Raw genomic sequence first — 16,638 nt, 5'->3', positions numbered from 1 at the left:
TAAAGTCATTATCTGTGCTGTACAATATCTCCTTATTGCTTATTTATTTTATACATAGCAGTTTATATCTCTTAATCCTCTACCCCTACCTTGCCCCCACTTCTCCCCACTAACCACTAGGTTTTTTCCTATATCTGAGTCTGTTTTGTTATTCATCTGTTTTATTTTTTAGATTCCACATATAAGTGATAACATACAGTATTTGTCTTTGTCTGTCTGACTTATTTCACTCAGCATAATCTCTAGGTTCATGCACGTTTCAAATGGCAGGATTTCATTCTTATTTATGACGAATAATATTCCATTTTGTATTTTTCTTTAACCATTCATCTTTACCCATTCATCTGTTGATGGACACTTAGGTTGTTTCCATATCTTGGCTATTGTAAATAATGCTGCTGTGAACATTGGGATACAAGTATCTTTTCAAATTATTATTTTTGTTTTCTTTGGATATATACCCAGGAGTGGAATTGCTGGATCATATGGTAGTTCTATTTTTAGTTCTTTTGAGGAACCTTCATACTGTTTTCCCACCATTCCCACCAACAGCATACTAGGGTTCCCTTTTCTCCACATCGTTGCCAACGTTTGTTATTTGTAGACTTTTTTTTTTTTTTTTTTTTTTTTAGACTTTTTGATGATAGCCATTCTGACAGGTGTGAAGTGATATCTCACTGTGGTTTTGATTTGTATTTCTCTGATGGATGGCGATATTGAGCATCTTTTCATGTGCCTGTTGGCCGTGTATAGTGTTCTTTGGAAAAATGTCTATTCAGGTCTGCCAGTTTTTTAATCAGTTGTTTAGGGTTTTTGATATTGAGTTGTATGAGCTGTTTATAATATTTTGGATATTAACCCCTTATCAGACATAGAGTTTGCAAATATTTTTTCCCATTCAGTAGGTTGCCTTCTCATTTTATTGATGGTTTCCTTACTGTACAAAACATTTATGTCTGACTAGGTTACATTTGTTTATTTTTTTGCTTTTGTTTCCCTTGCCTGAGGAGACAGATCTAAAAAATACTGCTAGGATCAATGTCAAAGAATATATTGCCTGTAGTTTGTTGTAGGAGTTTTATGGTTTCAGGTCTTAGTTTAGGTCTTTAATTCATTTTGAGTTTATTTTTGTTTATGGTGTGAGAAAATGTGCTAGTTTCATTCTTTTATATGTAGCTATCCAGTTTTTTGAAGAGACTGTCTTTTCTTCATTGTATGTTTTGCCTACTTTTCATAGATTATTTGAACATAAGTGCTGTGGGTTTATTTCTGTGCTCTCTATTCTGTTCCATTGATCTATGTGTGTGTGTTTATGCAAGTACCATGCTGTTTTGATTACTATAGCTTTGTAGCATAGTCTGAAGTCAGGGAGCATGATTCCTCCAGCTTTGGTCTTTTTTCTCAAGATTGCTTTTGTTTTGGAGGGGTCTTTTGTGGTTCCATACAAATGTTGGGATTACTTGTCCAGTTTTGTGAAAAATGCCATGGGTATTTTGGTAGAGATTGCATGAAATCTGTAGATTGCTTTGGGTAGTATAGACATTTTAACAATATTAATTCTTCCAATGCTTCTTTCACCTCCTTAGTTAAGTTTACTCTTAGATATTTCATTCTTGATGGGATTGTTTTTTTACTTCTGCTTTCTGATAGTTAATTATTAGTGTATAGAAATGCAACAGCTTTCTGTATATTAATCTTGTATCCTGCAACTTTGCTGAATTCATTTATTAGCTCTAACAGTTTTTTGTGGAGACTTTAGTTGTTTTCTTGATATGGTACTGTGTCATCTGCAAATAGTGATAGTTGTACTTCTTCCCTTCCAATTTGGACGTCTTTTATTTCTTTTTCTTGTCTGATTGCTGAGGCTGGAACTTCCGATACTGTGTCAATAGAAGTGACGAGAGTAGCCATCCTTGTCTTGCTCCTGATTTTCTAGGAAAAGCTTTCAGCTTTTCACTGTTGAGTATGATGTTATTGTTAATGTTTATCCTTTTTTTAAAAATAAATTTATTTATTTTTGGCTGCGTTGTGTCTTAGTTGCTGCTTTCTCTAGTTGAGGCGAGCAAGGGCTACTCTTTGTTGAGGTGCACAGCCTTCTCAATGCGGTGGCTTCTCTTGTTGTGGAGCACAGGCTCTAGGCGCGGGCTTCAGTCGTTGTGGCTCGCGGGCTCTAGAGCACACGCTCAGTAGTTGTGGCGTATGGGCTTAGTTGCTCCACGGCATGTGGGATCTTCCCAGACCAGGGCTCAAATCAGTGTCCCTTGCATTGGCAGGTGGATTCTTAGCCACTGCGCCATCAGGGAAGCCACTACTGTTTTTGTGTGTGTGTGTGTGTGTGTGTGTGTGTGTGTGGTACGCGGGCCTCTCACTGCTGTGGCCTCTCCCGTTGCGGAGCACAGGCTCCAGATGCACAGGCTTATAGTGGCCACGGCTCACGAGCCCAGCCGCTCCACAGCATCTTCCCGGACCAGGGCACGAACCCGTGTCCCCTGCATCGGCAGGCGGACTCTCAACCACTGCGCCACCAGGGAAGCCGTACTGTTTATTCTTGATAAGAGATTTGTGTGCCAAAATGCTTTAAGAAAACTTCCAAGCCTCTTCTTGCAAGTAAAATGTATTAAATATTAGAATATTAAAGGTATATTGAAGTAGTGCTACAATAAAATCTGTTTACTTTGTTGAACCTACTATTTCAAAAATATTTGACTCCAGTATGCCCTTTTCATAGTTTCAATAATAGAATATTAAAAACACAGTATTTTTTTTTTTTAATCTAGAAAAGATTTTGAGGATAGGGAAAGTGAAGTGGGTGAGGCATTGGCATTTTATGTTCTGTTCCCTGGTATTCCTTGGAGTTCTGCTTTTATTTATTCAATATAAAATTCTGTTTGGATAAATGGCTTGATGGCTGCCTTAAGAAAAGCTGAAAATCATCTTATATAAGTTTTGAAGCCTAGAAAAATCATAATAATGTTGAAAATTGCTATCAATTTATTTTATGCTACTTTTCTAATTGCAAATACCTTCTCCAGTATATCTGATTTTGAGGGAAATTGTGGATTAGGCTTTAGACCTCTTTGATTTGATGGAGCATTCAGATTGCAGTTAGAATTTCCATTGGAGGAAAAAGGAACTTGGTCCTAATAAGATGTTGTGCAAATTAAAATTTTTTCACCTGTGCTGCTTTTAGGGACTTGAATTATGAAATAAATTCTGTTTTGTTTTGAATTTAGTTTAAATTAGGTACAGTTTATAGTCTTATTTCCCCAAGTTTTACTTTTAGTAATTTTAGAGATTAATCTCAGAGAACAATTTGAAAGGAACTTTTAAAATGCTGACAATGTTTTATTGAGGTGTTATATACATACAGTAAAATTCCCAGCTAAGTGTACATCTTGATGCCTATAACAAGTGTATATACTCAATTAATTGTTATCCAGATCGAGGTAGTGAACATTTCCAACATCCGAGAAAGTTTCCCTTTCTAGTCATTTCTGAGGCTCCCTTGCCCCTCACTAGAAGGCAATCACTATTCCAATTTTTGTCATATAGGTTAGTTTTTCCTTTAACTTCATAGCTGGATTCATTTGTATGTATTCTTTTTTTGCCTAGCTACTTAATATTCGACATAATATTTTGAGATTCATATATGTTGTGTGTGTTAGAAGTTTGCGATTTAAACAAAAATATTGCTGAATAATTCATCCATCCTTTTGTGGATTGATGTTTGAATTGTTTACAGATTTTGGTTCTTATGCATAAGCTCCTCTTATACAAATATATATGGTCATATGTATGTATTTGTTCTTGGTCTTAGAGTGGGTGTATGTTTAGCTATAGAAAACTGCCAAACTTTTCCCCAACCATCTTACACTCCCACCAGCAAAGTATGATTAATTGCAGTTGCTTTTCTTTTTTTTACCAACACTTGGTTTGTCTGTCCTTTTTAATTAAGGCATTCTGATTGGTTTGTAATGTATTGTATTTTGGTTTTAAAGGCAATTTTGAGTGTTTTGAATTTCTTGAAAATTTTTTCTAGATCATTTCAAAGGTGGTCAATCTGGATTAAATCAATCTAAGAACTTTTTAGACCCTAAGGAATTAATGGAATTATTAAAATCTAGAGATTATGAAAGGTAAGATTGTTTTAATTTTAGAAAAATATAATGCATAGTTTTGATTTATCATATAGATGTGAATATCTTGTTTCCTTATAGGGAAGTAAAAGGATCAAGAGAGAAGGTCATTAGTGATAAAGATCTGGAGTTGTTGTTAGATCGAAGTGATCTCCTTGGTAAGTATCTCTCATGGTTTTACTTATTATTTTTACAGAAACTTTGAAACATATACATAAGTAGAGAGAATAGTATAATATACCTCTGTGGATAATTCATTCTGCCATTAATAGTTTACAACATTTAGCCAATTTTATTTCATTGCCATTTTCTTTAGTCAGAATGTTAAACTCATGACATTTTACCCATCGCCACTTTCTTAGGCATCTTTTACTGAGAAGAACATGTTTTTAAACATAGTCACTATGTCATTATTAAATTTAAGAGAGTTGGTCCTGAAACCTTAATATGAGCTAATACCCAGTTCATATCCAGATTTCTCCAGTTATCTCAAATCTTTTTACCGTTTGAATCAGGATCCAAGTTTCATTGTTTGCTATATCTCTTTTCTTCTATATCACCCTCCTCACTTTTGTTTTTCCATGCCATCGATTTGTTGGAAAAACTGGGTTATTTGTCCAGTAAAATGACCTGCATTCCGGAATTGGCCGACTCCTCCCCCCCTTACCCATTGTTGTTGTTTTTTTTTTTTTTAGTAAATTTTTTAATTTTAATTTTTATTTATTTTTGGCTGCATTGGGTCTTTGTTGCTGTGCACGGGCTTTCTCTAGTTGCAGCGAGTGAGCGCTACTCTTTGTTGCAGAGCACAGGCTCTAGGCTCTCGGGCTTAGTAGTTGTGGCTCGTGGGTTCTAGAGTGCAGGCTCAGTAGTTGTGGTGCACGGGCTTACTTGCTCTGCGGCATGTGGGATCTTCCCAGACCAGGGCTTGAACCCGCGTCCCCTGCGTTGGCAGGCGGATTCTTAACCACTGCGCCACCAAGGAAGTCCAGGAAAAGGATTCTTTTTTTTTTTTTTTTTGCGGTACGCGGGCCTCTCACTGTTGCGGCCTCTCCCGTTGCGGAGCAAAGGCTCTGGACGCACAGGCTCAGCAGCCATGGCTGACGGACCCAGCTGCTCCGCAGCATGAGGGATCCTCCCGGACCGGGGCACGAACCTGCGTCCCCTGCATCGGCAGCATCGGCAGGCGGACTCTCAACCACTGCGCCACCAGGGAAGCCCCAGGAAAAGAATTCTTAAACAGGATACAAAACTCTCAAACTAAATGAAGAGATTAATAGATTTTATTTTATTTATTTATTTTTTTTGCGGTATGCGGGCCTCCCACTGCTGTGGCCTCTCCCACCGCGGAGCACAGGCTCCGGATGCGCAGGCTCAGCGGCCATGGCTCATGGGCCCAGCTGCTCCGCGGCATGTGGGATCTTCCCGGACCAGGGCACGAACCTGTGTCCCCTGCATCGGCAGGCGGACTCTCAACCACTGCGCCACCAGGGAAGCCCCAGATTTTATTAATTTAAAGACTTCTGTAAAAACAAACAATACCGTAAACAGATAAGAGACAAACTACAAATATTTGCAGCACACGGCACACAGGAAATGTTTATTGTATATAAATAACTAAATATCAACAAGAAAACTGGACAGCTTAAGAGCAGACGATTTCCAGGAGAGAAAGAAACAGCCAGCCATCATAAAAAGATGCTTCAATCTCCCTAGGAGTCAGAGAATGCAAATTAAAACCAGTAGTGCTTTCATTCCAATAGCTATCATATTGACAAAAATGCAAAAGATAGATTTCATATTAGCTATGGGAGTGTATAAAGATATATTTTCATGGTATTTTGCTTTCCTGCTTTTAAACTAACCATAATTGGGCTTTTTAAAAAATATCTCTGAGAACATAATTCAGATTGGTGTTTATTGCTATGTATCTGTATATCTTAAATACAGCAGAAGTGATTTTGATTAGCAAACTGATGTTTCAGTTTGTTTGTTCCCTGGAGGCCAGTTGTAGTTTTAATAAGAGGAGTGTACTTTCTTGCTAAAGTGGCCCACATTTCTGTGGATTTTGAAATTTTGGACAGATGACTCACTTCTCATAAAAACATAGTGGACCTCTCTTAAGATTTCTTTTTAAGTTCTTATACTTAAAAAAAAAAACTTGTTTATATATTTTTCTCTTAGATCAAATGAATGCCTCAGGACCAATTAAAGAGAAGATGGGGATTTTCAAGATACTAGAAAATTCTGAAGATTCCAGTCCCGAATGTTTGTTTTAAATTGGAGCTAAAAGAATGTCTTTAAAAAGTTCTTGTTTACATCTGGTGATCTGTATTGGTGTTAAAATCCAGATTTTTCACTCTACTTCTTTGATTATATCAGTTTACATAATATAACTTGTACCATTGCATACGTTTCTGAGCCTTATTAAGAGCAAAGACATATTCATAGTAAGTTTCAGTTAATTTTTCGGACTCGATAGTACTCCTGGGTATAGGCTGTTGTGTCCTTAACCACTGCCAGATTTATACAGTCTTCCTGTGGAAGTTAATGTCTTTCCCCCACCCTCCTTTTTAGCAGTACAGTTCATGAGTTTTTGGTACTTCAGTTATGGAGTAGGCTTTGGATGGGGGAAAGATTGGGATTATACTGTCTATTGTTTAAATAAGAAATGGTTTGATTTTTTAGAGGTCACTTTCTATAAAATAGTTTGCAAATAAATGTTTGTTATAAGATGATCTCATCAGATTATTTTTTCAGATAAATAATGGCTCAGGTGAAATACTAGCAAACGTCTTGACTGGCATTGTGATTCAACATTATGGTACCTCTTGTTTCATTCATTAGTACTATACACATACATCATATAAAGATTTCACCTGGACCTTGGATCAATGCAGAGAAGGCTCTGGAAGAAATTATAGGTTCTTGACAAAAGACCAGAAATTGGAAGTGGCAGTGTACCATGCAAAACAAGAAAAGAACAAGAGAAAAGGGATCCTGAAAATTTATAGCAGGGAGGGGTTAAAGTAAGACTTAGGAATATAAGTAACACAAGATGCATAACAGAGGAGCAAAATGGGAACCATTTAGGCCCTGTATGTATATGAAAACTGAATGCTCCCTGAACCATACATTTTTGTGGAGCTTGTTATTCTTGCTGCCATGTATATTCAAATGTAGATGAGATTCTCTCTGCCTTAGGGTAATGGAACCTAGGACTCAGAAGAAAAACTATTTTAAGAGAATATTCAGCCAAAGGAAAGAAGAGACTACAGAGTGGATTCTTTTCGAAGTGGAAATGTTTACCAATCGCTGACAAATCATCATCGTAACCTTAGTTGGTTGCTTAGTAGTCATACTAAGTTTTCCTAATCCGTTCTTTTACATTGAGCCCAAATGATTATTTCATGGGTTTATTTCTGTCCTTAACATTTCTAATACCTCCTCCCTCTGGGCTTGCTCCCTGTCCACACAGAGAAAATAAAAATGATCAGAAAAGAACTTGCCACCACTGCATCTGTAAACCTACCAGCATCTGTGCCCATGTATCGTTTACTTTTATGGATATAGTCTGTCCTAGCTAGAGCCAACAGAAAGGCCCCATTTCTTGTTTTACAGCAAATTCCTTGAAACAAGTCTATATTCACTGACTTGTTTTGCTTCCATTTTTTTCCTAAACCCATTCCAGTCAGATTTTTAAAGTCTCCAGTGACCTCTACGACCTCATTTACTTGATCTTTCAGCAGCATTTCACATAGTTGTTTCATTTCCATTAAACCATTTCTTTAGTTTGCTAGGTTTTCAGCAAACACATTTGCCTGGTTCTTCCTACTTCTGGTTCTTTCTCAATCTCCTTTGCTATTTTTTTCTTACGTCTTTGACTCCTTAACATTAGAATCTCCCAAGTGGGCTCCCTTGATGGTCTTGTTGCTTTAAATGCCAACTGTGTGGTGATGACTCAGGTTTATATCTCCAGCAAGAATCTTTCTCCTGAACTCACTTCCAACTGCCTACTTGATATTTTTACTTGGTTGCCTAATAAACGATCTCAAATCTGAACTGTATGAACTTGTTCTCCAGCCTCTTAAGACTTACCACCCATGCGGTTATTTTTCAACTTCTGAAATCTTGTGTTGTCATCTCCTGTGTTTTCTGGGAGTTTAATGACTCTTTCATCCTTTGTTACTTTAGTTTCCAGATTTTAGTTTAAGGGGCAAGAGGAACAGATGTATTCACTCCATGATACTGAAACAAATGCTCCCTGCTTCATCTGTATAAAAAGGTATTCTCAGACCAGGATTTGTCTTCCCTCACTTTGTCAAATTGCCAAGAAAAATACTTCATTAGCTTTACTATTCGGTGAGTCATTCTTCTGTATTACAAGGCAGTTCCTGAATGTACTGAGAGGTATAGTGAAAGTGGTACTTGAACATTTCCAGGCAAATATGTTTGATGGAATCTTTCACTGATGTCTTAGCAATTGTATTTGATTTCTTTAGTCTTAGAACTTTGAAGTAATACTTTATAAAAAGCCTGAAATGCACTAACGTTTATATTCAAAACATTAAGTGTTTCTGGTTTTAAATTCTATACTCTTACTTCCTAAGATTGTTTTGGTTTTGAGTTTTTTAAGTTAATGCTACTTAAGCTTTTATGATTCCATTTGCTGTATTCAGTACATCTTCACAAATAACATACTATGTATTAATACTTTATCATTGATAATGGTTATAAAAATCAAGCCCAAGGAATCATATTTATGAGTAAAATTAAAGATATCTTTTGGTCTTTATTTCTTTGGAATCACTTATTGTTATCACTTGGTTTACAACCATTGCTACATTCAGAGAAGAGGTAACTTGTCAAAATCTAGTGAAGCTTGTCTTTCCATTATATACATTTTCCGTCTCTAACTTAGGTAATGATTTTAACTCTAAACAGGTTTGATTAAAAGTTGAAATGACTGTGTGTGTGTGTGTGTGTGTGCGTGTGCGTGTGTGTGCGTGTGCGCGCGCAGTACGCGGGCCTCTCACTGTTGTGGCCTCTCCCGTTGCAGAGCACAGGCTCCGGACGCACAGGCTTAGCGGCCATGGCTCACGGGCCTAGCCGCTCAGCGGCATGTGGGATCCTCCCGGACCGGGGTACGAACCTGCATCCCCTGCATCAGCAGGCGGACTCTCAACCACTGCGCCACCAGGGAAGCCCTGAAATGACTTTTAAAGTGAATTATAAAAACAAATTTTTACATTTTTATCTCTGGCTTAGAGGTGGTAAACTAAGCTTAAAATACAACATGTTGTAATGTAGTCTATGGTGCATATCTAGGACATGAGTTTGACAACAGCACCAAGCAGATGGCAGCCAGATGCAACAAAAATACTGTCTCTCTTAGGTGTTACTTGGTACCAATATAATTGGAAAGTATGAACACTCACAGGTAGCTGTACTTGATTGTATAGTAGTTGGTCATTCATGTGATCTATAGTGTACTTGTTCTACATTTTGTTTAGATCTGATTGAAATGAATACACATTTTAAAACTCAAATTCCTGAGCTACGTCCACAGGTTCCAGTGGAGAAACGCAGCTCTAAAGGATAAATTAATTTGTCCATAATTTTTCCTGATCTCCCTTTCACAAATCTATGTCCTCCAGTCAGATCACTCTACAGATCAGCCCCCAAGTCACATCTCTGGGTCTTTTTTATTTCTTCCTGAGTCTTAACTACTTTTTAGATTCCTCTATATCATTAACTGTTTGCTTAAATGTCACCACCTGAAAAGGTCTTTGATAGTGGGGGGATTGTGTGAGCCGTTCCTCTTCTCTAAAGTATTTCAGGATGTTTATAAAATAATGTGTGCCTGCTTTTTCATTTTCAGTACTCACCACCACCCCCCGCACCTATACAATTAAGGTGCTCAGATGAACATTTCATTTCTTCTTAGCTTTAAAAAGTTATTTAAAGAAATATAAAAATAGCACAGTTATTATAGAAACATGGCAAGTTTCATTTTCACTTTTTATTGAGATATAACATCTCAATAAAGAAATCTTATACTGTTTAGTGTATCCACTGTGTAACTTACCATCCAGATTAAATGGGGTGTTTCTTTAAAGAAGGCTTTCTGCCCTCCTAATTAACAACCCTACCCCAAGGTAACCAGTCTTCTAATTTTCGTCACCACAGACTAATTCTACATAGCAAAATCTATGACAGGTATGCAAATTAGTGAGGTTTGGGAACTGTTAACCAAAAGACATTTCTCAGTACCGATGAAAACCTCTGGTGAGAACAGATCAATTATATAGTTATCTTACCCCTCTTTTGCTCTCTGTACAATTTATTATTGGATTTTTGAATAAGGATTTTAGCTGCTGTCACCACCACCAATACTAAGCATATTTTTTGAAAGAGATGAAGTAAATCTCATCTTATCGTTTCATCAAAATGAGATCTCTGACCTGACTACCTTGTGCTGGGGAACCAGGCATGGACTCATTTTGGAGCATGGGGTGCAGGAGGCTTTCCTTTACCCTATTTATCTCACCACCAAGGTTATACCTGTTGTGTTCCTACCTTTTTCTCCACCTTCCAATGAATTCTCTTTATACCAGTACTAGGGTGTATGACAAGTGATAATAGAGTATTATACTACTTGGTACAAGACAGGTTTAATCTTTTCATGAGAGAGAATGGAAGCTTAAGTTCTGCATGGACCTGAAGATAGGTACCAGCGATGCCAGAGGTAATCCTAAAAATTAATAATTGATCAACTCATTACTTACTGTTTGGACTTGTTCCATCACATTCCTCACTCAGATGTGTGAGTGGTTGGCTCCTTGGCATTCAGGTGTCAGCTTGCATTTCACTTCAGAATGAATGTCCCTGATCCTCCCCACAAAGGACCACACTTGACAATCTGTCAGCCTCTCATCATCTCCACAAGGTTGGGTACTTTATCTGTTTTGTTGACTACATAAGAGCGTGTTGGAAACATGAAGTAGGAATAAAGTTAGAATCATCCAGTGAACGCACTGGATAAAGAAATACTGTTCCCTAGAATTAAAGAAAGATGAAAGACCTCACCTCAGATTAGATTATCAAGCACTAAACAGAAAAGATAAGGAAAACTATACTCCTGGATTCATTATAGATAAAATAACATCAAATGCAAAGAGTCTTCTAAAACCAGGTCACTCACAAAGGAACAAAGACCAGGTGGACAGCAGATGTGTTATTTTAACAGTAAAAAATTTCAATGTGTTGAAAAAAAATCCCAACCTAGAATCACATCTGTTTAAATGTGAGGGAACAGTGAAGATATTTCAAGGCATACAAGTTTTGCCATGCAAAAAAGTAAAGTGAAACCAGCCTAACAGAATCCACATTTCTGACATGGCTCGTTAGTACCTCACTGAGGATCACCCTAATTGAGTAAGTACTTCAAAATGTAGCCCATTTAAAAGATTTTCCTTTTTATTGAAGTATAGTTGATTTATCAAAACAACACAATCAAAAAGTGGGCAGAAGATCTAAGTAGACATTTCTCCAAAGAAGACATGGCCAACAGGCACATGAGAAAGTGCTCAACATCTCTAATTAGAGAAATGCAAATCAACTACAATGAGGTATCACCTCCAGTCAGAATCATCAAAAAGTCTACAAATAATAAATGCTGGAGAGGGTGTAGAGAAAAGGGAACCCTCCTACATTGTTGGTGGGAATGTAAATTGGTACGAACAGTATGGAGGTTCCTTAAAAAACTAAAAGTAGAACTACCATATGATCCTGCAATCCCACTCCTGGACGTATATCCAGTGAAAGCTATAACTTGAAAAGATAACTGCACCCCTATGTTCATAGCAGTACTATTTATAGTAGCCAATACCTAAATGTCCATGGACAGATGAATGGATAAAGAAGATAAACACACACTGGAATACTACTCAGTCATAAAAAAAAGAACAAAATAATGCCATTTGCAGCAATGTGGGTGGACCTAGAGATTATACCAAGAGAAGTAAGCCAGAGAAAGACAAATCATATGATATCATGTATGTGGCTTCTAAAATACTGTACAAATGAACCTATCTATGAAACAGACTCACAGACATGGAGAACAGACTTGTGGTTGCCAAGGGGAAGGGGGTTGGGGAGGGATGAAGTGGGAGGTTGGGGTCAACAGATGTAAGTTAATATATACGGAATGGATACACAACAAGGTCCTGTGTAGCACAGAGAACTATATACAGTATCCTATGATAAACCATAATGGAAAATATAAAAAAACAGAATGTATATATATGTATAACAATCACTTTGCTGTACAGCAGAAATTAACACATTGTAAATCAACTATACTTCAATTTAAAAAATTAAAAAAACAAACAAACATAGCCTTCACCCCTTGTGTGGTGCAGATCTTGGTTTTGATTTCTCATGGGTGACCTTTTTCTCCATACCCAAGGTCCTGCCTGGACTGACAGTGAACATCTTCACTTTCCTACATTGGTGGATAGAATTCTTTTAATCCTTTTTTTAATAGAATGAAGCAGTCTTGTGAACATCCAGGTCTTATGTAGTTGTTTCAAAACTCAATGCCCCATTTTGAGGCAATAATTCTGTTCTGTCCTTGGGCTTATGAGTCAATTCTGTACTCCACTCTTTATCTTTTGGGTTCTGGCACCTGAATATTTGCCTTTCTTTCCTTTAAGTTTGTATAAAAGTATTTTTGTAATATTTTATGCAGCATTTATATGTGTTTATAGTTGGTGGGGAGCCATTCATGTCAGCTCTGTCTACCATGTTTCTTTGGATTTATCTTGATATTCTTATTTTATGATTGTTGAAGTTGAATAGTGAATTTATTTCTTTTCTTGCTTGTAATCCAGTGATTACATGCAAAGCTATACAATTTATATATTGATAAATACTGGGCATTTAATGAGATTTACTTGCAAATAGTTGGGATTTTACTTTTAGAATCTTTTCACACCTTAATTATTATTTAAGATGTTTTAAAATATTTTGAACAGTACTGTCACATGGTGGGTGGATTTTTTTTGGTTAGACTTTAAAAAATGAATTCTGATTTCATTGCATTGGGATCAGTGAATGTTGCTAGAATAACAGTGTTGCTTTTGGTGGTTGATTAAGATATTCTTTGTGGCCTAGTAAGTAGTTAATTTTTGAGAGAGCTTTGCTAGCAGCTTTATCCTGGAGCACATGTAAGGTCAGCTGCACCAAAAGCTTTCAAGTTTGGCTTAGCTGTTCCATTCTTTAATGAGGAGGTTGACTGTCTATGCCCTATAAATTCTGCCTAACTACCCCCATTCTACTTGCATCACATCTAATTTCCCATCAGCCAAAGAGAGTCACTGGGGTAAGCCCAGAATCATAGTTGGGGGGCACTGTAAAGTTACATGGCAAAGGTATGGGTACAGGGACAGATGAGGCATTTATGCAAACCACCACTGAGAATTATTTCTTACTCTCAAACGCAAGTAAATACAAAACCAGTTGGAGACAGCTGAAATTGTTCTTGGAAGCCTTGTGATATTTAGTTAGTTCTGCCCAGTCTTCAAAGCTTAGTTCAAATACCATTAATTTTTCTTGATTCCATTAATTTTTGATTCTCACAAGGTATTTTCATCCCTTTCAGATTTCTACAGATCCTTCTACCTTTTTTAGGACACTCATTATTCAGTACCTTATAACTCTCCGAGAATATGCATTTTATTCTTGACTAGAGAATAATATCCCGAGGACCACTTTTTTTTTTTCCTGAAAAATTTCCTTAATTCCTAATCCAGACCCTGGTGTGCAGTAACTGTCCAATAAATATTTACTGAATAAACACAAGAATGAGCAAATGGAAGAAAGATTAAGCAAACCTTCAGAGAGGGTTTTTGGACATAAGAAAATCCCTTAAATCCCATGAGAAGTCCTTGTAAGTTCTAATTATAATTCTTTTCTTCCTATAAGGAAAATGCTCAATTTCCAGTAATGTTAGTTTAAAACTGACCTTATTTGAAGTGTTTCTTTAAAGAGAAACAGACACAAATCACACCCAGACTTCCCAGTGGCAATTTATTTCTCCTAAAAAGGTAGAATTCCATACTGTATATAAATGCATATGATATTTGAATTATGAAGCTAATCTCATAGTAACTAGGTAGATTTCTGAAACCAAAGGGTTTTCTTCAATTGCCTGTAAAGATAATCCTAAAATCCTTTAAAGTCTGGTGTTTGCAAAGAGCGAATTTCATCATTCAAAAATGTCTACTTCTATGAAGTTCTAGAAGAGCTAAAACTAATGTATTGTGCTAGAAACCAGAGCAGTGGTTGCTTCTGAGGATGGGAATTGCCTGGAAAAGGGGTGAGGGAACTTGCCAGGGGAATGGAATTATTCTACATCTTGATAGTGTGTGGTTTACTCAGGTGTTGGTGTTTATCAAAACTGACTATATTGTATACTTAACTCTTATCAGAAGGCCCCAGTGTCCCCAAATGAGCAAGATGTTAAAGGCCATTTCCAAAAGGAAAGGTGTTTCAAGTACCTGAAAATAAACCTTTTCTCATGCCCATTCTGATTTAGACCGACCATGTGTTTATACTTGCCCTTTCAAGGCATAGCTGGGCTTTATGCTTTGCATTATGATTACAATATTAATCTTGATAAAGATGATTTCTGATGACAAATAATAAAATATTTAAGACAAGACTGGTAAATGTATGTGCAGAAACACTGCAGTCTTTAAAAAATCAAACCATTCTTTCCAAATAACATTTTTCCCACTTCTTTCTAAACTAATACATGTTCTATGTTGATAGTGTCAAAACGTCATACTTTTAAGAAAGAAAAGAAAGAAAAAGAAAAGAAAAATCACTTATTTCACCACCCAGCCACTGCTGTTAAAAACCTGGGGGCTAATTCCTTCCCATACTTTTCTATGTGAACATATATGTGTTTACATGTTTTCTTTCAAATGGAAGTTCTCTGTATGTTCTTTTCAACATGCCTTTTTAGCTTGATACATACTGAACATTTTGCGGCCAAGACTGTTCCTGACTGAGTAGAAAAGGGGTGAAGCCAGACTGGGAAGTGGCGGGAAGGGAGTGAAGACACAAGGACTGGCCCTGAGGCGTCTCACCATCACTCTGCCCCTCCTTGTCACCGTCTGCTCTGCAGAGAGGGCTGTGCCTCCTGGGATGGGCGCCTGCAGTGCTGCTTGTCAGAGAAGAAAAAAGGCAACCTTCTTTCAGGTAATCCTGGCTGCACGACCACAGGAAGCAAAAGGGAGCATGTGCAGAGGGGGATCTGCTTGCCCACAGTGTATTTTCAGCCAGCTTGGAAATACTTAAACCCTTTGTCAGGGAGATACGAAGCAGAGTTTTGAGTTACACGCTGTTATAATCATCTAAAGGGCAATGTTTGTTTGTTTTAACCAGCAAATTGCATGTTATCCTACTTCAGAAAAATTTTGTCAGAAGCCAGCTTGTAGACAAAGAAAAAATGCTATAGTGACCGTTTAACAATAATGCCAGCGATCATGTGTGTATAGTGCTACCACGTGCCAGGCCCTGTTCCAAGACCTTTACCTACACTAAATCTTTCAATATAAATCGTTACAAGGCCATCTGTTAGGGACACCTCCCTGTCAGAGTTCAAGTGACCAATCCAGTATGCTTTTTTTTCCCTTAAAAAATTAAAGCTTATCAAATAACAGCAGAACTATTCTCTAACAGCTGCTTTTATTCTTATGTATTTTAGGGAAAGATCATATAGGTTGGTGCCATCTTTTGCCAGATTTCTACTGTTATCACTTGCTTTCTGGGTTTTTTTCTACTTTTTTTTTCTCTGTGAATCTGTCCTCAGCTCTTCTTGCTTTAAAATAAATTGCCTTGGAGCTTGCATAACCTGTTAACTCTGTGTTTAGGCCTCCAGCTCAGCCACTGAATGGCTCCACTGATCAGTGTGGCTTCTGACGTGTCCCTGAGCCCTTTCATCTTTCACTTGACAATGAATGGAAAAAGTTTTCTTGGTGGCTCCAGTCTTTCTCTCCAAAGAATATAAAAATTCCGCTGCAGACTTAGAATTACAGTGTTTCAGTTGAGAAGGAACTTTATTTAGGGATTAGCTAACTCAAAGATTTCCTGTTATTGATAGTAGTGGCTTAGTAAATACAAACTTGTTTTTGATTGGTTATAACCATCTCATTCCATAAACAAACTCTTATTTGCCACAAGTAAGTGCCATGAAATTGAAAGAGGATCTCTCAACGTGCAAGCTGGCGGACAATCTCAGAATTTAGCCCTGAAATTTGTACTAAAAATGGTTATACGTGGCAATATACGAAAAGACCACAAGGTGGCATAATTTCCCCAATTAAAACTGACCTTCCCGGTTCTATTTCAGTCTTTCTATTTTACAAGGTTAAGATTTCCATTTTACTTATTTTATTTTGCCTGTTGAAAAAGGGAAAGAACAACAATTCACTAA

General features: G+C 37.2%; 1 protein-coding gene across 4 annotated transcripts in view; it reads left to right on the top strand.

Annotated features, from left to right (window-relative positions):
* Nucleotides 1-6,412, top strand: part of HELLS (helicase, lymphoid specific) — a 38,529-nt gene extending 32,117 nt beyond the window's left edge. For all 4 annotated transcript variants that reach the window (XM_065893720.1, XM_065893718.1, XM_065893719.1 and 1 more), the window contains 3 exons: nucleotides 4,040-4,136; nucleotides 4,218-4,294; nucleotides 6,318-6,412. In XM_065893720.1, the coding sequence (XP_065749792.1) occupies nucleotides 4,040-4,136; nucleotides 4,218-4,294; nucleotides 6,318-6,412 (269 nt within the window). The remainder of the gene's footprint in view (nucleotides 1-4,039; nucleotides 4,137-4,217; nucleotides 4,295-6,317) is intronic.
* The last annotated feature ends 10,226 nt before the right edge of the window (nucleotides 6,413-16,638 follow it).

This window comes from Phocoena phocoena, chromosome 16 (assembly GCF_963924675.1).
Source record: "Phocoena phocoena chromosome 16, mPhoPho1.1, whole genome shotgun sequence".
Lineage (NCBI taxonomy): Eukaryota > Metazoa > Chordata > Mammalia > Artiodactyla > Phocoenidae > Phocoena > Phocoena phocoena.
Note: the sequence above shows the minus strand (reverse complement) of the source record. Positions and strands in the feature narration are given on the sequence as shown.